The sequence below is a fragment of the Falco biarmicus genome, chromosome 8, assembly GCF_023638135.1.
Source record: "Falco biarmicus isolate bFalBia1 chromosome 8, bFalBia1.pri, whole genome shotgun sequence".
In the NCBI taxonomy this organism is placed as follows: Eukaryota; Metazoa; Chordata; class Aves; order Falconiformes; family Falconidae; genus Falco; species Falco biarmicus.
The window spans coordinates 16,024,790-16,050,553 of NC_079295.1; the positions used below are offsets into that span (position 1 = coordinate 16,024,790).

The 25,764-nt window shown below is 38.5% G+C and overlaps 1 protein-coding gene across 5 annotated transcripts in view; it reads right to left on the bottom strand.

Moving 5' to 3' along the window:
- PARD3B (par-3 family cell polarity regulator beta) overlaps nt 1-25,764 on the bottom strand; it is a 413,289-nt gene that overhangs the window by 367,630 nt on the left and 19,895 nt on the right. For all 5 annotated transcript variants that reach the window (XM_056349156.1, XM_056349159.1, XM_056349157.1 and 2 more), the window contains exon 2: nt 18,524-18,625. In XM_056349156.1, the coding sequence (XP_056205131.1) occupies nt 18,524-18,625 (102 nt within the window). The remainder of the gene's footprint in view (nt 1-18,523; nt 18,626-25,764) is intronic.

The window sequence follows — 25,764 nt, forward strand, 5'->3', positions numbered from 1 at the left end:
ATAACTGAAAAAATTAGTTTATTACAACAGCAAACATGCTTTGAAAACAAAGACGATAGAGTTGAAGGTGAAAAGTTCCCTAGGGCAAAACCATTTGCTCTGGGGTGAAAATTTATATACATACACCTGAAAAAAGTTTGCTTCCTACTCGGCACTGGGAAAGAATTTCAAAACAGGAAACAATTCTACTGAAGAAAGGCGGGGGTAAGAATTCAGCTGTAAAGAAAGCCAAAAAGAGTCATGGCTACAATCAAAGTATTTCAACTGCTTATTCCACCATTGTACTTCAATTCTACTACAGTGGGATATACACCCAAATATTTTTCACCTCCTTTTCAATCACATTTCCATTTGCCATGTATTAATTACTTATTAGACATATTTGAAGACTGAAAAGTTTAGTCAGCACTATTGTTAGTGAATAGGTTGGCAAACTCTGCTGAAGAAACAAAAAAGGAAAAAAGAAAAATACAAACTAATTAACATTAAAGTATTTATAATAATATGGTAAGTGACAACCACAGTTTCTCGATTGAGGATTTTTAATTCTTGAGGTGACAGTGTATTTTATTCCTAACTGCAGCACACCTGAGTTTCTCCACTGGGGTGAAATATACAAAAGCAGGGAAACAGCAGGTGATTTACTGAAAAATGATGCAGCAGAAAGCAATACAAAAATATTTCCCCTTTTAACAGAAGGTTCTTGCCTCCCTGGCCCAAGCATCTCTAAACTCCTTTATGTGCTCTGCAGTGAAAAATAGTTCTCTATCAAACCTTTTTCCCTTTCACACATTTCAACCCAATTAAACACAAGAAAGAGTAGTGTGAAAAAGACAGTTAATTTTAGAAAATTTATGCATAGCCCCAAATGTGTTTAATTACTTCACTATTTCCCACATGTAGGAAAATCATTTTAAAGTAGGCTGTAAAACAGTGTTTTAAAAAGTAAAATCAATGACAGGAGCAGTCCAGTACAGAGCTATCAAGAGGATATCAAATTAAAATTCAGCTTCTTAAACACTTACTTTTTTCATTATTTCTAACAAAACCCTCAAAACTTACTCATAATTGTGCTTACCATGATGATGCTGTAGAACTAAGGAGTTTTAGATACAACGAAGTCTCCTTTCCCTTCTGCCCTTTTCTCTTCTCCCAAGAAAAAAAATAACAGAAACAAACACTGTGCTTGACAAAACAAGAAGAAAAACCCTAGTTCAGTTTTCCCCTCACCTATACGGGTACAAGGCGGCCGTTCCACAGCCCACAAGGACCCTGCAAGCAGAATACAGCAGAAGAGTCTGAGCTAACGGATGCACAGAACCTTGATGCTCCTTCAGGACTCCTACGAAACAGACCAAACCCACACATTCACAAAAGTGTCCAAAGACCATTTTTTTAGTCACTTAGTTTTGGTCCAACCAAACTCACGGTACCTAACACAGCATTGCCCATTGAGAAAGTCAATGCATGACAGACGACTTAAATCTTGCAACTTTCGATCGTTCAGCAACAGTTGGGAGTTTTCAGTGGTTTTGTTCTGGGAAAGGAATAAGGAAAAGAGCAGCAAGAGGAAGAAGAAGATAGCAAAGCTCAGAGGGAAAACCCAGTACTTTTAAATAAAGTTTGTTGAGCCAGAGACTTGAGAAGTGTGATTTGAAAACTATGCATCCACACTTTAGGTTTCACACAGAGCCAAACCTGTGAATTCAAAACCCATGCATTTATTTGTACCTGGAGAACTCCACATGAACCTTAACAATTTAATTATCCATTTTCCCACAATCAAAACATACAGGCCGTATATTCTTGTACATATAAGCCTATGCAATCTTTTGAAGTTGCCTCAACATTTTAGAAAAGGGGAAGAGTACCTTAACAGCTGTTTACTGCTCAAATGACCAGGCTTAAATTTCTGGGACCTGGGAGCTACAGAAGTTGGAGACCCACTCTTCAGCCATGTATCATCAAGTCAATAGAAACTCATTTTGTTCAAACCTGCCCTCATCCTTTCTTACTTCACCACCAAAAATACTTCAACAGCCTTTATTAGCACAAAGTAATTCAGTTACAACATAGCCCTTAAAAACTGAAAGTCATGTTGTGCACCATTTCTTTCAAATTTACAATTTGCTACAGAGCATAAGAATCCCCAATGTGCATTCAATAACCATATATTGAAAAACTATGGGGAAAGGAGCATGCACTGAGGTACAATGCACAGCACAAGCAGATGTCCAAAAGCAAATAATCCACAGGCACTGTCTAAAGGTACAACAAACAAGGACCAACTGACACAGTGTTCAAATGCTATTACATCTAGGAATCAAAAGATTTCAATTCAACTTTAAAAAAATTCACTCTTTTGAAAAAAACTGTACATTTATTTCGATTTTTTCTCCAAACATTTCTGTATTTTACAAATACAATGATCTATTCATACGTCATTTAAAAAGCTCTCCTACTTCGGTTCAGTTTCATTCTTTGCTGAAGCAGAAGCTATTGAAATATATAGCACAAACTGCAAACAATACATAAAGGAATTATACTACAAGCCACTGCAGACAGAGTATCTTTCTCCAAAACACTGAAGTTTATTCAGATAGACAAATGAAGGGACCCTACCTTGTTTCAAAGTCTCATCAAAAAAACCCAAAAAGATAGCACTACCTAAAAAATAATAAGTATGTGATCACACTATTTAACTGTTATTTACATTTTACACTGTTGAAAGCCAAAGCATGCAGTAACAAGCAACTGAACTAAACAAAGATTTTTTTAAAAGTCTTTTGCAATTAACAACTGGGAAGAACAGATCAATATCTAATTAACAGAAAAGGCAATTCTCGTACAAGTTAAAAGACATGTCTCTTAAAAAGCTTTGTTACAAATTTCTTTTTATGAGCAAGCTAACAAAACACTAGCTATTAGAAATAACAAAAAGTGCTAGATGACTCCAAGCCAATAATTTTTGTTTCTTCTGCTTAAAATCTCAGTGCATTTAACATGCTGATTATTATTCTACCAGTTAGCTGGGTTTTCAAGCCTTCTTTCACTGAATTTTCTTTCTGGATACACTACGTGTATAAAACCTTTTTAAAATATAATGTACCATGCTTCTGTCAGAAGTATTTTATTATCACTAACACAGTGAGCTAATGACTGAAGGGGGCAAGAAGTACAATTTCACTAGCACGCACGTGTCACACAGCAGGTTACAAAGGAAAGGGAAGAGAACATGGGAGCAGCAACCAGCTGGAAAAGAAGAAATGGTGGCTCAAGCCATCAGTAAGACACACAAGCAACAGCATAAGCCTTGCCAGACTCTGCACACACACTTTTTACAAGGGGATTTGATCACATAATCAGCAGAGCTGATGTAGTTCAAAGACTTGCAACAATGAACCAAATACTCCAGTGAACTGTACTCTGACTTTATATTTACAAGATGACAAAACTTTGCCACAATACTTAGCACTGCTAATCACTCAGTACCGTGCCATTACCAACTACAACTCCCACCTGCACACTGCCCAGCGACAGGGAGAACCCCACAGTAATATACCATGCTGCCCACTCCCACTTCGGGGATCTGCACGTCTTGGGGAAGAAGCAGATCACTGCAGGGAAGCTCTCTGCTTTAAGGTGATAATGAAAAGACAGATAGCATCCCAGTGGCACCAGGCACTGCAATTGCCATGGCATCTTTGTGTAACAGCCACAGAAGGCAGTGTCTGGACACACTCCAGCACCTCTATGTCCCTCTTGTAGTGAGGGGCCCAAAACTGAACACAATACTCAAAGGCACGGCCTCTCCAGTGCCGAGTACAGGGGGACAATCACTGCCCTGGCCCTGCTGGCCACACTGTTTCAGATACAAGCCAGGATGCTCTTGGCCACCTGGACACACTGCTGGCTCATGTTCAGCTGGCCATCAACCAGCACCCCCAGGTCCTTTTCCCTTCCAGCCGATCTTCCCCAAGCCTGTAGCATTGCGTGGGGCTGTTGTGCCCCCGGTGCAGGACCCAGCACTTCTCCCTGTCGAATGAACCTCATACAATTGGCCTCAGCCCATTACCAAGAAGTAATATGCTGTTAAATGGCTTGTGCAAAGGATCTGTATGATTTCATGAAGCTGGTTTTGGGTTAGACCTTTAACAGATTGCTCAATTTTCTCTGTATCAGATACAGAATATAGAATGTGTCTTCCGTTAACTGGATTAAACTATTTTCCACTACTTGAAATTGTACTGCAGAAGACACCAGGCAACTATGACAGTGTTTATAGTGTGTTCGCAGTACAATTCTGGGTTGGATTTTTTTGTTCCTTAAGAGTAAGAAACATGCTGGGGAAAAAGCCAAGTACTGGAAGTCCCAGTAACACCCACTGTTTACAATACAATCAAATATTAACACAAGATACTTCAAGTGCTGTTTGTAATTTTTCCTCAATCCTACCTTATACAATTTGAGTATGTTTATATTCTCAACTATCCTCCACAAAGGCTAGTGTTACTTATTAAACAGCCAACAGAAGAAAGAATAGTTGGAAGCATTTCTGTGCTTCACACATTTGGGACAATTTCAAAAGAGACCAAATTACCCCTTTTACTATTTTTTACTTTTGAAGTAATAAATAAGCCAGAAAAAACACTTCTCACTTGAATTTCCAAAAGAATTTCACAGCATATGTTTCTATCTGTATCAATTTAGTTCTAGATGCACTCCTGTATCCTTGTATTATGTGCCATGCTTTGGCTACCAGGAAGGCCAGCAGTCATCCTCACATCTCCTCTTCTGCTATGAGGTTACCAGCCAGGTAGGTCTGCTGCAACGTTTTTGTATATAAACTTCCAAGCCCTGTTCTACTACCAGAATATTGTTAAATAAAGCAGCCAAGCAACCTACAACACCATATAGCTAATGTTTACAACAATCCAGATCATTGTGAACCTTCTGACATAACTCTCCCATTGCCTGCTGACAGGTACGTACAACTTTTGTCTTTTTGAACCAGTCATTGATCAATTAAGTATCACAGCACAAGGATATTCTTCTCAGTCAACCTACAATCTCTATTTCCAGCTTTTATGCTACTTTTAAAACCTCCAAACTATAGAATTATTCATATCCTCATTAGTTTTAATGAAGAAAAGCTAGGGTTCCAAATGCTGCAATTACCAGGTTTTCCCCTCCTGTATGTGGCCAATCACCAAGTTTTCTAAACTTTGAAGCAGCAAGCTAATCAGCGTAGCTGCAAAACCCTTTATGCTGCACCATAATCCTTTTCCACACTTTTTTTTTTTTTGTCCAAGGAGGTGAAAACCAACTGTTCTGCAGCATTTTTGATTTCATGAAAAAGGGCTTGTTGGTTGCCAATCTCCATTTAGACGAAGCAGTATATAAATTTTAAAAAGCCCACACACCTACCCTAAAACCTCATTTAAGAGCCATACCTGTGAGGCAGGACAAGAGGAGCCACCCAACAGGCACCTTCTCCTGGGGGAGCAGAGAGGACTCCAATGCTAGCGAGCTGGTTACAAGAGTAACATCCCAGAGTTGGAAGGTGCATGAAGTGGTATAGGACAGTTCTTAGAAATCTTAACTGAAGATGTATTAAGTATTTATTCGCATATTCCCTGCTAGCAACAAACAAATGGAATTTCTTTGAACAAAGGGCAGTGATGAGAATTAAGACTATGAAATGGCAGTGCAATCTCTGAAACAGCAAAGGCGGCCCAGTTCAACAAAGCAGTGCAGTGAAAGGAGTGAAAGATGGTCTTAATTTCCTAAGAACATTTTTTGTCCCCTTTTGGTATATTATTGGCTAGTAACACAATTTGAAAGTAATGTTCTTCCTGTAGTGGTTACAAGCAAAGAACAGGAACCTCAACTCCTTATACACCACAGTCACGATCTCTTCATGAACACTAGGAGCACCACCTTTGCCCTGCCCAGAACAACCGCTGCTTCTCACCCCTTCCAGCAGGCACAGAGCCCCTTAAAAGCAATTACCTTGGGAAACTGTTTCAGGTAAAAACAGCAAAGTTTTATGCTTGTGTCAGACTAGTTTAAACACAGGTCAGTTTATGTACTGTTCAAAGGGCAAGAACAGCAGGACTAGGGGGAGACAGACAACATCATCTCTTTTGAAAGCAAATGTACACTTAGGCTGGCTCAAGGCTGCCAGGATACCACAAAGCAAAATTAAACCTTCATTGTCTTTTCCTGTCCTACTGGAAGCACAGTCTTCATACGCTGAAGTAAAAGCCCCTTTTCCACAAACTGGGCTATATAAGCACAGCTGTACACAACTGCTGCCATCTTGTCTTTCACGTGGGAAGACCAGGACAACATTCTAAAATGGTTATAGGGAAATGGGAATGTGAATCACTCATGACAGACAATAAAGAGACCACATATAGTTACAAGTCCTTTGCTGTATCTCAAGCTAGCTTTGAGAGGGCTGGAAGAACCAGCAAAGGTTTCTGAAGAAGGGATTCTGAACACAAAAATGCCGTACATATCTTTGCAGATTTTCATCTTCACAAAAACAAAAAAATACAGAGGGGAAAAAAAAGAACAAACCTTTGCTGAAGTGCACTTCATATTTTATTTCTTAGATTAACTGCTACCGTCTCCAAATGAATTTACTTTTCCACTTTTTGTTTACACAAGCCTCAACAGAATTTTAGCTACGAAGGTGTTATTTGAATTGCCGTTAAGCGCATGCTGCTACTATACAGAATAACGTAATAGAAGCTGACATCTAAAAGGAGAAATTAGATTTCTTCACCCCTTTATTCACCAGTTGCAATAACCAATTTGCAGGGAGAGGGGCCAGAAATAAGAAACACAGCTCTATACAAGGGTTATAAACAAAGCCAGTGAGTAGCTTTAGCTTTATATAGGTCTGACAACTTGAAACTAACAGACCACACATGATGACCAAAGCTCCTCACATAATACAAACCTACCTTCCGTAGTTTAGCTTCAGTGTCACAAAAGGTACATTAAAGTATCTTAAGACACCTAGCTCCTGTTGCTGTATTGTTTGTACATCTCACTCTCATTATTCTATACCAACCTATAGGAACTTCTTGATCCATACAGGTTTTTTCCTTACAGCTTTCATTGCTATGGGGCTGATATTAGATATAAATGAAAGTCTGGGAAAACTTCCTTAAAGGCTGAACATAAAACAATGTAAGAAGAGACACGCTATCTAAGAAAAACTTTTAAGAAGTGTTAATATAAAATGCATTAGCACCATATGAAAGACTCCTCAGATTTTAAACATGTAAAACAGGAAAATCTCAGTACTCTGAAATTCAGTTCTTTGATTTCTTATCAGTCAGTAATCTCTGTGTAGTCCCAGGAAGGCCTGAAATCATAACTTGAAAGTGCCACTAAAATGCCCTGGGTCAAGCTAAACCTAGCAGTTTAAGCTTAGGACCTCAATCAACAACAAATGAGGACATTTCTCAGCAAAAGAGCAGCAAGTCCTCATCTCCTCTAATGCAGGTTCTTCCAAGAAAATGATTAGCAACTTGATTGCATTAACTTGATTGCACAATCTACCATAGTCTATTTTATTATCCTCTTGAGAATTATACCATAAAGTTAAAAATGCACTGGAAAAAGTGTACTTTAAAAAAAAAATATACACACTAATTACTGCAATTACTATAGCTGGCTAAATAATCATATATGAGTAGAACTTGAGTTCATCAAAAAGTTTTCCTTGATTTTTCAAGTAAAATAAGAGCAGATATGAAATTGTTTTATTAAACTGAGGACAGTAACAAAAAAACCCCCACAGATTTAAAACTAGCTACTTTTAGTTATTAAGAAATCACACACCACATGAGAAAATCCAGCTTTACAAAAACAGTGGTATATGGCCATGTACTATTTTTATACTGTCTAGGAAGCCACATAATGCACATCTGCGTACTTAATTGACTAGTTTTTCATGCATTTTTATCTTCAGTTTTGACTACTGCTTGTCTTCAACTCAGTTTTCACAAATCACCCACAAATGAAGCCTCCAACCAAGCTCCAGTGTACGTCAACTCCATTAATTGTAAGAAAAAAAATGTTACAGAATTACCTTTTGCCATATATTGTTTGCAACTGACATTCCCTGTCATTTTTCATAAGATAAATGTATTTTAAACATATGGGAAGTAAAGGCTATTTTTCATTCCCCAAGATTCAACCATAGTTATAAAGCACTTCTTTACCAAATATATTTATCCTACAGTTTCTCCCAGCACAGGAACCCAGGGTGAAATAGACCAAGGCCCCTTGAACTGAACAACCCAGAGACAGCCTCCAAGCCCTAAATTTTTTCCTCCAGTTCTAGCATTCTCCCCCAAAGAAGGAACAGCACAAGACCACTCAAAAGGCTGCAGTTTGCTGCAGCTGCTGTCTGGCCACAGAGACTGACCTAAGGCAAGCAGAGCGCAGTGAAGTTTACAGGACAGACTAGCACACAGCCTAGTCTTCTTGCACAAATCCCAACTCCCAACACCCAGAAAGGTGTGCCCATGCTGTGAGCTCAGGATGTCAACTATTGTTCCGGCTGTTTCTGAGAAAGGATGCTTCCTTCTCCACTGCAGCCCCTGCCCTTGGCACAGACAATGACAAGCATACTCTAATCTCCTTTGCTCTTCACACCACCTTTCACCCTCGTCCAAAATGCTTCTAAAAACGCATAAACTTCAGCGATCCTTCAGATTCAGTCATCCCATGTTGATTCTCAAATCTGAGTGATTTGAAGAATCGCTGTTGTTTTCAGATAACACGGTGAAATCCTGAAAGCTGCAAACCCTTCAAACCTGAGGAAAATACTGTTGACTTTCCTACTTTCAAAAAGCCACTTCCTTGTATCTAGTCTAAAAGCAATGCAAGCTTACTACGCTGAAACAATTTCCCAATACAGTACCAGGACAAACTCCAATTCCTTGGGCTGGAACACAGTCACTTCTGAAAAGGAATGAAATACAACACCAAACTTCACCTCCTTCACTGCTGTCTTCCACAACAAAGTATACCACAGTAGGCATTTGCAATTCTTGTATTGAAGGAGTGTTCAGAGCCCTAACTGGAAAACAGAATGAAAAGCCCCTTCCTCAATCCATTTGAGGGTAAATAGGACAAGTGAAATAATAACCATAGAATCATAGAATGGGTTGGGTTGGGAGGGACCTTTAAAGGCCATCTAGTCCAACCCCCCTGCAATAAGCACGAACATCTTCAACTAGATCAGGTTGCTCAGAGCCTTGTCCAACCCCACCTTGAATGTGTCCAGGGATTGGGCATTTACCACCTCTCTGGGCCACCTGTTCCAGTGTTTCACCACCCTCACTGTAACATTTCTTCCTTATATCTAGTCTAAATCTGCCCTCTTTTCATTCAAAACCATTACCCCTTGTCCTATCACAACAGACCCTGATGAAAAGTCTGTCCCCATCTTTCTTATAAGCTCCCTTTCAAGTACTGAAAGCTGCTATAAGGTCTCCCAGAAGCCTTCTCTTCTCCAGGCTGAACAATCCCAACTCTCTCAGCCTCCAAAGCTTATTATAAATAAACCACAATGTGGAAGGATTTAAGAGCTCAGCTTAGTTTATAGCAAGACAACCCACCAAATTATCTTTCCACAGCAAGGTTACATTATTTTCACAATGCATATCACTGCCTTGCTAAACATTAAGATGTGTGTGCTCATACTTAAGCACTTAAGCATCAACACGTGTATACAGAATTCCAAATATTTGTTACATCAAGGAAAATCATTAAGAAAGAATAAGCCTCTTCAACCAGGTTCTGCTTACCAAGAGAGATACTAAGCTCCTTTTCACCAGGACATTTGAATGCCCGTTCAGCCCACCATTTGTGACCAGATGCACTCTGAATGACCTCCCTCTCATTGTTTAAGGAACAGAATCTCAAACAGCTTCAGCTGTCAGATCACCAATTAGCTACAGTACTTAGCGCCCAGATGACAAAACACATTTTTCAGGTCGAGAGAAAGTGTTCTGGGTGCACAGCTGAGTACTCCCCCAAAATCAAGTGACTCAAGTCCCAAAGCTTCTGGCTGCTGTATATTTTTAATACTCCCTTTTTTTTTTTTAAATGCTAAAATACAAATCAGAAAATAGAGGGATCAACAGAAAATCAAATTAGAAAAGCACAAGTTTCAGATTTGCATGTCTTACATAAAAAGGATTTTAACTCCAAAATCCCCTTTTAGCATTTAAATAGGCAATCTTACTTCAAAACTATCAAGAATTTTATTAGTGTCACAGATCCACTGTCACTCTTAATTCTTTTTTTTTTTTTTAATCTGAAAAAAGTAATGGAATACTTATCACAAACGGAAAAACTGGTGGTTACAGATGTTCAAAGAGTTCACAGTTCTGAATGTTCAAACGCAAACATTACACTGGAAAAACTAAAAAGTTTGGAGTCCATCTGGTAAGAACCTTCATAACCAGATTTTTGCTTTTAAAGTAAGTAGAGCTAAAGTAAGTAACCCTTGCAGTATGTCCCAAGACAATATCTATGTTAAGAAAAATCAAATTATACAGCACTAAATATGTAAAAGTATATAATATTTTATAGAATAAATGGTTAATTTATGCATACACGCACTGTGCTATGGCTCTAAATCTATAAAACTGAATTTTCTTTAATAAGCTAAGCAACAGTTGACCAGGTGTCTGTTCTTAAAGCTATGAACTTATCTTGAAGCACGTTGCTAGACCTGAAGTTTATTACAAGAATGTTTCCAGTAACCAGAAGCACATGAGATAGTGTAATTGCACACCCCAGAATGTAATACCATACTTAAAAAATGGTTATTTTAATGATTACACTAATGAGTTCTGAACTTCCAACCTATGTGCATATAGTTTCATAATTACACAGCTTGAAATCCTCATCAGCAAATCCAGATGCTCCTGAAATCCAAATCATTTTATAATCTTGAATAATGCATGGCACCTCTGCAGCAAGAAATTAAAACAAATTTCATAAAAATGCAAAGCTTCATAATCTATATTCTAAAAAGAAACTGCATTAGTGAAATAGTGTTGTTTAATAAGTAGTAATGATGGTGATTTTTTTTTTGCCCCCCCCCCCCCCCCCCCTTTGGTATTCACAGTTCAGATCCCACTTCAAAAATAAACAAACTCCTATCAAAATATCCTTTTTTATATATATAAATACATATATACACACACCCCTATATCTGATGGCTCACAGAATACCCTTCTACACAAGAGTGAAATCGGACATCTGTTTCCTAAACAAGCACTGGCTCAAAATGGCATAAATCCTTTTCTTCCTGAAAGGTGTGAAAACATTTAAAAAAAAAAAAAAAAAAAAAAAAAAAAAGGCTGCACCTTGACTGGCTTTGCATCAAGAGCAAAAACAAAACTCCATCTTGCTTCAAAGGACCATCGAATCAAGGTCTACAGTTTTTCCATAAGAATGTCCCCCATCCCCAATGCCAGCCTTTGTTTTTAAACTACAGATATAGCCTAGATAAACTCAACAGAGGTTTTAGCAAGCACTGGCACTGTCCTTTTGAACAAGTCAAAAAGCTGATGACTCGAGGGGACAGGCCATCATCACAGTCAGTGCAAAGGGATACATAATCCACTTTGATCTAGGATTTTCTTGTGTCTCACATTTCTGTTTTTTAATGTGCTGAAAAAGATAAATGAAGTATTTAAAGTATGCCCTTTCTAATATTTCCCTTCCTGGTAGACACATGACACAACTAATTATCAGACATCTGAGGAGTACTTATACTGGGACTCCCTTGATAGAACAGAAGTTACATGAAGGTTTCATCACAGTAATGGTTTGTCTTTCCATCTTCATTGCCCAAAACTAGCTACAAATATTTAAGTAAACAAATACTGTCAGCAGTAACAATTTCATATCCCAATAACTTTGATTGTGGGAAATTACAATTGAAACCTATTACAAATAATTTATACAAGGAAGAAATAGAATGTTCTAAATGTAACAAAGGCAGGAACACTGTTCTGGAGGTTGTAAACACATTATTCAAAATAAAAATTAAATCCATTTTAATTTTTAGCAATTTAGGGTTTAAAAGAAGAATTAATTATTAGTTATCCTTTTTACTAATCAAATATTAAGATTTCTGTTCATCCATAGGATCTCATTACTGAAACCACAAAATATGAACGCAAAACCAGAAGCAGTAAGGAAGAGACACAGAGACAAATATCTACATGTATTCTGGCAGAGATACTAACCACAGCCTAAAAATTATAATTTGAAAAAGAACATTAAAACCAAATCAAAGAACAACAGCCCTTACATACCAGTTTTGCCAAATCCTGCAACTTCATTTTTCCCCCATCTTGAACATACTAGGCTTTTTGATCTACTAATTCCCATTTTACCTCATTAGCACCAAGGAACTAAACATAAAAATTGGCTGCCTCTGGACAACAGTTCTATCAAACAAGGCATTCAAACTTACAGAAGTGTAACCAACACTCCGCCAGAAGCACTATATATCAAAAGTTGGAAGTGTGTATTTGCTGCAACCAGTTTAACAGTCAGTAAAAGCACATTAAAACAATAACTTGGTCATGGTATTAATCAACCAAACGTCATAAAACATTGAGAGTCAAAACTGTAGTCCAGAGCAACATTCATCATCTTATAAAGCAGCTATAATTACTCTTTTTTTTCTTTCTGTGATGCATGACTTTTTTTGGAGCAGATTTTATGAAAGACAGAGCATCCAAGTTACAACACAACAATCTGAACTATCCTGTGTCTACTGCACACTTAAAATATTACCTCCACATTATAGGCAACTAACGTCATTAAATTGCTTTCTTGCATCCTTATTCTTTATATCAAAGGGAATTTTTCCCTTTTTTTTTTTTTAAAAAAAAAAACCTCTCCAGGAAACAGTTGACTAATATGCAACAACTTGTAGAGCAGCCTACATAAAAACCCACTGCAGCATATACTTCAATAGGTAAAAATTCGCAGCTGTAACTAAGTCTTACATATCTTGCTTTGTTTTTCCTAAAAGTGTAATATACAGTTGTATGAAAAACTGAAGAACAGAAAATTCACTTCTGCATTCCAGTTATCAGAAAGTTTCAAAACCCTAGAGAAAATGCTAAAATCTCAGTTACACAGAAGTCTAGAGTTTGAACCACATTTCTCTTACTTCAGTATGCATCACTTGCATGGATCATATATTTGAGAATCAAACCACGCAACAAAAGATCTGTAAAGCATGACATTCTCAGGTTCTGCTGACCCACTGGAAGGTAATTTAAACAAGCCAGCATCAAGGCCTCTGCCACTGATTTGCAGAGGAAGTTTTTAAAGCAGCAATGTACTAAGTCTCCGTTAAGAGAAATTCCCTCAGAACTCCACAGTCCCTTATTTATTTTTTAGACTACTGAGACACTCCTGCCCACTTGCCGTGTTATTTTGACTTCACTTTACCATTTTTTCAACCTGCTTGTAGAACTCATTTTCCTTATCACTGCATACTCTTCAGCCACACCTCCTCTACCTACCTAAAGTTACTTAAGTTCTGATTTCCTTCTCCATTTCATGAGGAAATAGATGGTTGGAGGGAAAAGAAACTGTCCAAAGGTGGAATTACTTCATTCATTGCTTAATTCAAATACATGTTGCACATTACAGCATGCCGTCACTTTCACAGCCAGAATGACAATCCTGAAGGTCTACAGAGTGAAACCCAGGTCAGCAAATAACTGCTGCTGTGTAAGTGCTATGCCCAGCCAGCCAGCGCTCCCAGTGACTAAACCTGCCTGGAAACAACGGAAAAGTTCAGAAGCCACTGACAGATGATGTCTGTCAGGTACCTGGAGAGACATTTCCTTTGCGTAATCACATTAATCTTGTAGTTTATTCCAAATGTTTTGTCATTTTGCTGAAAACTTCTCCCAAGCAGCCTCACACTCACAATGCCCTTACTGAAACTACAGCTACCTGCAAAGACCTCGTCTGAAGTAACCAAAGAGAGTTGCTTAATATCTTCTACAAAAACAACTTCAGTCTGCTCTTCCTTCTTACCAGAACATGCAGGGGCCCAATAACCATTCTGAACAGCTAGCAGCTGATTTCTCCAGCATTTGGAGACCTCCCAGGAGACATTTTCTCAGTATCTGATGTCTGCTGGTAGTGAACTGAGAAGGAAGAATTCATTGATTTTGCTATTTAATATTTCATTAAAAGCTTAGCTAAAATAATATCTGAACTACACTTAATTCATACCATTTATTTGATATTATCATTAGAAACACTTAAATGACAGTTACAGTCCCAACCAATCTTGCAACTATGTCACTGTTTCAGCATTTCATTGATGTTGCTTTGTCTCCTTCAAAGCTTCTGCTGCTGTTAAAGAACACAACTCATCTATATTTAACAAAAAAGATATGCAAGCAAAACCAATTTCTAAGACCATATTGACACCCTGCTATTTCAGTATCAGTGCAATGCCCATCACAATCACATACCATTTTTTTCCTTCCACTCCTAAAAAAATAACCACCACAAAATATCCCCACCATATACTTCAAGCTAAGTGGTAAGTAACTTAAACTGCTAACAAACAAGCTTCTGGAGAAGTTAAGCCTACATCACCTCCTAGGATGACAAGCCTCGGTCTCTTGCCAGCAACACTGGTCAGGAAATGGTATCTTTACATAAATGTTCAACAGCTTTGTGGGCCAGATAGTAGATAGTGCATACTGCTTCTGCAAGCACGGTCTTACCAAAAACACTGAACAAAAAACCACGCACCCTGACAGCAGACCATCATCTGCTATTCCTGAAGGGCTCTGCTGATAGAAGTATACCCGTAACCATGTTTTCCTTGCATTTAATCCCATCAAAATATGAACATGTTAGCCAGGTTATACAGAAATTATATTTTCCCTGTAGACTTTTATTCAGAGAGCAGAAGTGTTCTGATTTTGGAGGTTAGCTTTAACTTCTGCTATAAACTAAGCAAGTTTTGACTTGCACTTCATTACATCTTTTTAGCCTTCCCCAGATGTGAGCATTTGAAAACATGACTAGATATAAAAATCAGAGGGAAACCTAGACGTGTACATCATTTACGCATTTAAGACATGTGCCAAGCACAGGCTCAATGTACTCAATGGTACGAAGAGAAACATTTTGTACTCATCTTCTGCACAGCATAATAGTTTTCCTAGGGCATTTTCTTCCTCACAAAAGGAGTAATTTCAAGAGGTAGAGATCTGTTAAGAACACTGTACAAAGAGGACTCCATTTATAGCTTTAACACATTAAAAGCAGACAATTTAAATAGCTTGTTTTTATTCAAATGATGAAATTTGGCGTTTTTAATTAATTAGATACATCATTCAGAGTAATCAGGACATGAACCACTTGCTAGATTACTCAGTAACAAACTATTTTAAAACTATTCAATACTAGACTGGACTTCCAATTTGTGCCACAGATTATTGTTGAGGCAGTAGCAGCAAGGGGCTCTCACCGTAACACATTTCCAAAGTATTTTCACATGATACATGTTACAAAGTACATATGATACTAATTTAGACCTGGTTTACATGCAAATAGAACAAGCTACCCTCTCCAACACGCGTAACTGTGCGGTTGATAGCAATTAGCATCACCCACTGTACTGCCTATTTGCTGAATTTTGATTAATGTTGAGTTCCAGAGGAAATCATGAAGTTAACATAAGCAGAGCTCAGAAACATTGCCACCCCCAATAACGTGCATTATGCATTCCATCATTTCACAATTTTGGAAACTGACCATTTATTCCATCGTTTTGTTCCCTCTCAATCGTTTACTGACACAAGGCAGCACTTGCTACTTACCTCATGAGCGGCTGTGCCTTCTTAACAGTCTATTGTTAAGGACTGTTAAAAGCTTTAAAAATTCCAAATAAATTATATCTGATAGCGCTCTCTGATTCACTGCTTTGTTGCCACACTGAAAGAATTTCATTAGATAAGCAAGCATATTTCCCTTTGAAGAAAACATGCTAATTTACTGCTATCAAAGTACAATCTAGAGCAGCTTAACCTTCAAAAAAGCATCAGCTAGTCTCCTCTGCCACTAAAGTAAGAGCCTGATGGTCAGCAATGCCAAAACACGCCTTTGGTTAAAGGCACTCAGGTTAAGGGCAACACTTATTTTTATATGGAGTGACTGATTTCATGGGAGACTGCATTACTGGCTTAGATGCATAGGAAAAGATAACAACTGAGCAACAAAGCTGTAACCTATTCATTTAGTACACTTATAGATAATCATAACCAAAAAGAATCAGTGCACAGATAAATTACCAATTTTTTTTTCATCTATTTAGAACTTTAAACACCAAATTAGGTATCGGGGCCATTAGACCTAAATTTCTCCTCCCCTTTTTGCAAAGATTAAAGATCCCCTAGCCAATATTCTCAATATGGAACAGCACTGGTGAAGGATCAAAGGCTAACAGGCTACAATAAAACTATCAAAAATATCTGTAAGCCTTTTATAGGGCTGGCTCTTTGTTACCAGATCACACCAAACCTTTTAAGTAGGTAGTATGGACAACTTCTTACACATGCTATGGCACAATTCCGCTCAACTGAAAGAATTCTTTGACCTCTCAAGCAGCCATCCCCTTACACGATTACATGATTCTCCCCTAGTTTAATCAAAAAAACTGATTTGTCACTGCAGCTGCTGCTGTTCAGTAAGTCTTACTTACTGCTGTTTCACCAAGTCCTTCTGAAGAAAAGATGCCAGTGATGCATCACGTGTAATTGAGACATCACAGGAAGAGAAACCAAGGAGTTTGCTGTATTCCTAAGCCACCCCAGACCACTTCAACAAGTAAGATTCCAGTTTTCCAGTGGTTTTTCCTCAAGGCAGCCTCAGAACTAGAGTCCCACCTAGTACTACCATAACAGAAGATGCTTAAACCCACAGCTGTGTATGAACTAGAAACCTAGAAACATAAGCAACACATACCTCAACCAGTGACACTCACCAATAAAGTATAGCAAAGGCTTTGACAACAAGTTAAAAAGTGGATGGTATATAAAATATTCTGCAAGCTACTGCTCATATCTGTGTAAGTATTCCTGTATTAGTACTTCAAATAGAGGAAATTCTGGGTGGACATGTTAATATTCATAAACTGATAAAACCAGTAACACATTTCCCTTTGATGTGGTATTTCATGATGTCTTATGCTTATAGTCTTCTCGTTTACATACAACAGGGTGACTCCTCAGAACCCAGCCTTGAGCCTCCAAACTGGAAAGAAGTCTAAAGGTGTTTTAAGTATACTTTCAGTAAATATGAACAAGCTAGAAACTCATTTGATAAAAAAACCCATATACCAAACAGAGCTCCCTTGTTTTTAAGAATTCCACACAAACCACCATGACGCAACACTGAAGTACGCCTTAGACAATTTTCTAAGGTATGAGAAACAGCATCCTGTTAACCATAAGTTAATGTTAACCAAAATGTTGCATTTTGTATACAGCAAGCAGAAATGTTAGTTTCATATGCTGTTGACTCTTCAATGACGTAATACAAAATTATTTTTAAGTCACCGAGCATATGGCACTGTAAATAGATGAAGCCATTCAGCTGAAAGTACAGGCATATTCCGTATTTGGATCTTTAGTTTCAAGTCACTAGACATATTTTTTCCTCTGATTTAAAAAAAAAAAAAACAAAAACAAAAACACAAACACAAACAGCAAAGTGTTATAGATTATACCCCTCCTCCTCTATGCTGAAGTCAGCCACCAATGCCCAAAATTAAACTTGCATGGTAATTACAAAAAACTAGAAGGGGCTTCTTTGCAGCTACTGCTTCTCTACCCAGAAAGGACATCTATGTTACTTGAATAGAAAGTTAGAAACTTCTAAATTGAAATTAATAACTGGCCTGCTTAGACTTTCAGTAGCAAACCACAGGAACGCCTCCTGAAATTTAACACACATGACACAACTGTTCTTGTCATCACAGGATTTGCCCGTTTGTTTTGTCATACATTCAGCCATGACATATCAATGAGTCTCAAAATTTTAATTCTAAGCAAAGGAAGAGATTATAAAAAGATATTTTAAAGTGGCATAAAAAAAAAGATGTCTCATAAACCACACATTCCTTCACCACTAATTTCATACAGCAATAAAAAGAAACACAGAACTGCTTGAAAAGGTTAAGTCCTAAATCAGCTGCTAGGCTTCTCTGATTATTTTCATTGCTTTGGTCATGCTTTACACCTCTGCCCCCTCCAGTTCTACTCCAGAAAGAGAGCTATAGCACCTATGGGCAAAGGTGTTTAATTTAAGAATGTTTAACATCCACTTCACCTGTCAGGTGTCCAAGAAATGAGGAAGTAGCATTAGTTACTTTGAAAAGACACAGCAAAAGGCAAACCTAGTACTTTCATGCAAGCTCTACCTTATCTTTGTCTTCCACAACATCTGCCAGCACATCATCTGGGTCCAGAATTCCTCCATCTGTATATTCCAGGTGGTGAATATTTACCCAGGAAGTTGGATCCTGCAAAACAGACACAAGAACTCTTAACCTAACCTTGCATGGGTTTAATGCCATCAGACAAAGCAGCTTTGCATCCCATCTGCTTCCCACCCATTTTCCTCTTCAACAGTGAGGTAGAAGCTTGGAGCCACTACCCAGAAATTGAAACAGAATGAAAACTACAGACACATAACAAGACACTACCTATAGAAAACTACGCAAAAGATCTTTAAAATTTATATTTCCCTTTCCTTATCATTCTTTACTTCAGTTAAACAGTTAATAAAAAATAAGGAGAAATCAAACTGTCTTCATTCTACAACATTTTATGGTTGAAATATTTGGGTTATTATGAGCACAGACACTTGAATAGATGTAGTATGGACATGCATCACTCCTGACAGTTTCAGGAGGGGAGCATGTATACCTATATCTATACATACAAAAAACACCCATCACTTCTTTCTGAGGAGGTATGTCAGGCTATTGTGGCAAAAGCCAAATTAATAGAATAAATATATCCCAGTTTGTTTTCACAAATAAACACTCAAATTCCAATGCAACACTGTGTACCATTATTAATAGGGACCATGTTAGTTTTCAAAAATTAATGCTTTCCTCATATATTAACAACTCCATTTCAGTAACTGGGAGCCATCTTCCACTGACCCTGAAACCAAAAGTCTCAGAGCACACTACTCAACAACAAATTCTCCCTGACACGAAAGACAAATCAGGAAGCAGACACAGTCTGTAACCACTGCCCCCAAACCACACCAGCTACCTGTGTACATGTAACTTGCAAGGGCGACAGGCTAAGTGGTAGTTATGTTTGAACTGCCTTAGCTAACATTTGAACATGTACCCTACTTAGGGACAGCTATTGCTATTTAAGAAGCATGTGGCAGCTTATTGAGGCGTAGCAACAATTTGAGTACTCTACAGTATCAGCATCGATAAATGTTGAATTGGCACATCTTCTTTAACACACTGAAGAAAGGAAACGAGCTCAGTTAAGACTGCAAAACATGTTGGCATCCTCTATCCAATACTATGGAGACTGGCCAGAACATGCTAAAATTAAGGGTCAAGAAACTGGCATGCACACATGTAGCTTTGAGAAAGGTTTCAGAAATGTACAAAGAAAGATGAGTACTGCTCACATGCAATACACAAACCAAACAAATCCATTTATATTACATCTATATCTCCAATCCCTGTTTCCTAGTCAAGTCTAATTAGATCACAGTTCTCAGAAGCAAAGTGAAGCACAACTGATACACTATACAATGTCCCTTCCCTCAAGTTTGGATATTCCCCATGTAATGAAGCCACTGAGAAGTAGGGATACTCTACTCCATGTTTATTTGTGGGCACTCCATAACTTTGGCCATCAACTGATGCAGAAAGCAGATAAATCAGATTTATTCCATCACAGGTACAAATGCAGATCAATTGGATTACGCCTTTTTTTTATTGTATCATTAATAGGCAGCAGCCAAAAAACAACTAGAAAACCCTCATACCACAACCACCCTAGCATTCTCATAGCATTACCTAGGTCAGTCAATCATGCCACCGTCAACTTTGCTGGTGAACTCTAAAAAAATGTTTTTCCTATTCTGACCCATCTAGCTTCCACAGTTCAGTTTCAATTCTTCCACAGACATGTACTGGCTTGGGCTGGGATACAGTCAGTTTTCTTCATAATAGCTTGCATGGTGCTACATTTTGGATTTGTGGCTAACAGTACTGATAACACAGGGATGTTTGTGCTGTTGCTGAACAGTGCTTACACAGCACCGAAGTCCTCCCCATTTCTCACACTGACCCTCCTAGCGAGCAGGCTGGGGGTGCACAAGAAGATGAGAGGGGACACAGCCAGGCACTGAACCCCAACTGACCGAAGGGATATCCCATATTATGACTGTGCTCAGCAATAAAAGCTGGGGGAAGGGCGGGGGGTGGGGTGGGGTGGGGGGGTGGTGTAAGAGTTGTGTGTGCAGCTTTTGTTTTACCTATTAAACTATCTTTAATTCAGCCCATGAGTTCTCATTTGTACTGTTACGATTCTTCTCCCCAGCCCACGGGTGAGGACCGAGTAAGCAGCTGTGTGGGGCTTGGCTGCCTTCGGTTAACTCACAGCCTTTTTACCCTCTTACACTTATCTTAGTGTGAAGTGTATCTAAACTACAGTATGGCTGAATGACAACCACCCAACTAAGCACATGAAGTACCTCTCTCTGTAACACATCTATTTAATCTGTAATTTATCTCTACAGTTACTTCACTTCATGCTGAAACCATTCATTTGTGAAACAGCAAGTATTTGTTCATTCCAGGTATCCGGTGTTCAAAATTACAAAATTTAACAAAAATCAATTAGCATGCTTTTGTCTCTGCTAAGTGATGAAGTGTAGACAACTATTACAGCTCAAAGCTCTATTGTAAAGCCCATGGTTTAAGTATTTTTACAATAACCACAAAATTCTAAGATGAAATGGCAGAGAGGAAACATACCTCTGTGCAACAAGCAAATATGTCAACTTAGATCAAATAATTTACCTAATGCAGAAACCTTATAAAAAAGTATCGCTTCACCCTACAATAAACTTACAAAATATTATTCCCTCAAAATGGAATGCATCAGTAGACTCATAGAATCATTTAAGTTAGGAGAAGACCTCTGAGATCAAGTCCAACCACTAACCCAGGACTGCCAAGCCCATCACTATAGCATGTCACTAAGCACCACATCTACTTTTTTTTTTAAACACCTCCAAGGATGATGATTCTACCACCTCCCCTGGCAGCCTGTTCCAATGCTTGATCACCCTTGCAGTGAAGAAGTTTTTTGTAACGTTCAATCTCAAGCTCCCCTTGGTGCAACTTGAGGCCAGTTCCCTTTCTGCTGTTGCTTGTTTTCTGGGAGAAGAGACTGACCCTCACCTGCCTACAGCCTCCTTGCACGCAGGTGGAGAGAGTCATAAGGTCCCTCCTGAGCCGGCTCTTCTCCAGACTAAACAACCCCAGTTCCCTCAGCTGCTCCTCATAAGCCTTGTGCTCCAGACCCTTCCCCAGCTTCATTGCCCTTCCCTGGACATGCTCCAGCACCCCTATGTCCATCTTGCAGTGAGGGGACCAACACTGAACACAGGATTCAAGGAGCAGCCTCACCAGTGCCGAGTACAGGAGGACAATCACTTCCCTGGCCCTGCTGGCCACACTGTTTCAGATACAAGCCAGGATGCTCTTCGCCACCTTGGCCACCTGGGCACACTGGTGGCTCATGCTTAGCTGGCCACCAACCAGCACCCCCAGGTCCTTTCCAGCCGCTCTTCCCCAAGCCCGTAGCATTGTGTGGGGTTGGAGTGACCCAAATGCCGGACCCAGCACTTCTCCCTGTTGAATGAACTTCATACAACTGGCCTCAGCCCATCGGTCCAGCCTGTCCAGATCCCCCTGCAGAGCCTTCCTGGCCTCCAGCAGATCAACACTCCCACCCAACTTGGTATCGCCTGCAAACATACTGAGGGTGCGCTCAATCCCCTCGTCCAGATCGTTGGTAAAGACATTAAACTGAGCTGGCCCCAGCGCTGAGCCCTGGGGAACACCGCTTGTGACCGGCCACCAGCTGCGTGTAGCACCATTCACCACCACTCTTTGGGCTCAGCCATCCAGCCAGATGTTCCTCCTGAACTAATGCAATCACAAAAGTTTTCCATTGTTAGTAACACCAAAACAGTATACTTGAAAACCACTCCTCATAATTAAGAGAAACTTCTGCAACTAAGCTTTTTTGTCTGAAAATACATTCAAACCTGTTATACATATTATGCTGTTTAAGTGGTCTGTAGACACAATAAAGCTCATGTGAAAAAATAAACAGCTGATTGGAATATTCTGCTTTCGATGTCCACTTCTATTTGTGATTCAGTAGCTGTACGAACCAGATGTGTCATTAAAAAAAACAAAAATAAAAAGCAAAGAAAGTAGGAGTGTAAAAGCTCTATCGTCCCAAGAGAATGCAACAAGTTAGCAGAAAACCAGCTCAGACACACAGAGCCACCCTAAACTACATTAAGCTTAAGGAATTCCCAATCTTCCTTTTACTTTGGGCCACACAAATACAGTAACATAATGGTTTTATCAGTGGCCATATCAAGAGAAAGTAGTCTCTAAACCAGCCTGAAAGAAGATGCCATCCCTCCTAGTTTCTTCTTAACTATTGCTATGGAAATCTCACATGCTCCAGAAGAAAGAATTAGTTTTGAAAAACAAAAAGAATGAGTCTCTTGTAAAAACAAAACACTAATGGCAACCTAGAAGCTCTGGGCAGCATTCAGGTATGGCTACCCCCTATCTATGCTCCTAAATCTCTCTGTTAGCAGTGTCATTTAGGAGAAAACATATCTACAGGTTTTCTTCAAATCGGTTCAAGAGAAAATCCTAACAGCACCAGCAGGAAGAGGTTCTCTTACAGCAGAGCGTATAACCTCTACGCAGAAGATTAGCTGAGGTATACCACAGAAACATCTAAATATGTAAAGAAAAAGTATGAATACGTTACCTGGTATAATACATACCAACACTTTCCAAATGAATATTGAACAGTTATTCTAATGTGCATTTTACCTTAGGGCTGCAAGTCATGTTTGTGTTTAACATCAAGCCACTTAAAAGCTGTTTATCATCATTTCCTTTATGTGTGGGAGAACACTTTAGGAATTACTATGCAAATATTTATCAAATGTTAAATTAAAGCCAGGTCACATGAATGCACAAGTGTGATGTAGGCAGAGAAGTGACATAAATTTTAAAAAGTGGTTTTGACATTCATGTTGTCACAGAATTCTAACTTAACTGTTGCCACATAATACAAGGCTTTCAGTGTTCAGTCTAAAATAGGTTCAATAATATTTCTATGCATTTATTTTCAAACACATTCAAGTGAAAGACCAATCGGTCTATAATTAAAAGACACTCCCATTTATTATTAGATTTTTTTATATACATCTATAGATATCCATTTTTAATGTATCAAAACCTTGGAGCACCATCTTCATTCCTTTTGCTTAAAACTCAAATAGGAAAGTGTCAGTCTACTTTCTGAAAACTAAAGCAACATACTTTATAGCTGTTGCAGTTCATATAGCATATTCCAGACTGTTAATGAGCAAGAGAACACTAACAAGTTTAAATATGTTTCAGATGGCCCATCAATAAACCACCACCACAATGAGCTCGCAATTAATTATTATTTGGTGCTGTTACGTGTTCTGCTGTGAAGAATGCATAAAATTAATTGCAATCCCTATCCTGGAATTGTTAATTCAAATATGGTAAAGATAAGATGCACCGAAAAATTCAGAACTTTGAATGACTTAGTAAGGCTCCTCCCACAATTACTTCTCAGGCTGATATTACAGAAGTACCTCTATGTTATTGCTTCACTAGAGCAAACAGATTTCAATGAAATACAGCACGAAAAAGGATGTATTTAAAAAAATGGAAGTTACATATGCCTGTTCCACAGCAACAGAATAAATACTATGTCAAAGTTGGGGGGAAGGATCAGATTCTGGCTACATTGTTTTCTGTCATTTAGACAGTATAAAAATAAGATTAAAGACCCACAATCACAATGTATTTCCTGATGAAAAGGATACTTCAGGTTAAGGTCAGTGGGAGAGAGATATTCTAACATTTAATTATTTCAGACTGTATATTGCAATGTGATCTATTACTTCCCAATATATAAGAAATATTTAATGATTTCTATAAGCATTCGAAGGCTACATGATGTATCATTATCCATAGCCAAATAGCACTAAGTGTTAGTTACTCGGAAACCACAGTTTGCAGAGCAGAATACAAAAAGGGAGTTGGAGAGGAACAGATGGATGAGATTGGTCACAGCCCCAAACTTCATCTCAAAATCTATCACTAAATTAGAAGAGCCTCTAGCATTTTCTGTTTACCATAACCACTTCCAAACAAGCCTGAAGTGGTACTTCCAGTCAGACTGCATTTCAACTGCTAGCAACTGGGCAGCCATCATCAGTTGGAGTAGAGGTGAGGCTTTCCTTTCCATGGGAATACAAATACCACGTTCCAAAAAGTCAGCAGCTGATTGGGAAGCAAATGTTTGCATACAACAGACTATCACTGCTGGTTGTTAAATGTTCCTCAGTCACAGCAGAAGGAATTCTCAAGAATGATCTAGAGCTGAACGGTTAGATCTCAGCACCAACACAAAGTACATGCACTTGACCATCCTTATACAAACCAAGAGAAACCCTAGCAAAAAATGTATCGCGCCCTGTCCTAGCAGGCAAAGAACTGCTTTCATACGTGAAGACAGTCACAGTAGAGCTGTATCATTTCTGTAACAGTATCATATGTTGAAGAGATGACATTTTTATGGAATAAAAGCAAATACAAGAACCTTCTGTAAAAATCAAAGACAAACAGCTTTCTGCACAAGAGATTAAGCCTGTTGCAGACATTTACTGAATTTCACAGATCCTAGCACTGACCAGATCCAAATAAGCCTCCCTAAGTGAAAGCAAACTTAGTATAAATTAGATCACCTTTTCACAAAATTCCCAAAATAAATAAAAATCCATTGGGGTTTCACTGCTCAGGAAGCTTCTGGAGTTTAGTTTGCATTACAGTACAACAGAGTAAGTTACAAACCCACACTTCTAGGTCCCATTGTTGAAAATAAATTCTTACCTGGAATTAATTACATTTTATTTATAGCTCTGTAGTTCAACTGCATAAAATGAAACAAGACATAATTACTTTAGCTAGAAATTCAAGAGCATCAGAAACCTTCAAGATAATACAAGGAATAGAAACACATTACTGCACAGTGAGACAGTAAAAAAAGATTTCTCATGTATTCCATAATATTGTTCTCCTTCACCAAAAATCTGAATCTGCTTGCACTCGAAATGAAAATGCTTTAAGATGCTAGAGAAAAGATAAAACTTCTGTACATCCTTCTACCAGCTGAAGCGACACACATTCTCAAGTCAGTAATGTTCAAGAAAAAGATCTATACTGACTGAGGTCAAAGCCAGAAATTAAAGCTGAGGTGTGAGCAAAGGACAGAACGTTGTCTGCTCAGAAAGAAATTGCTTTTAAGCATACAG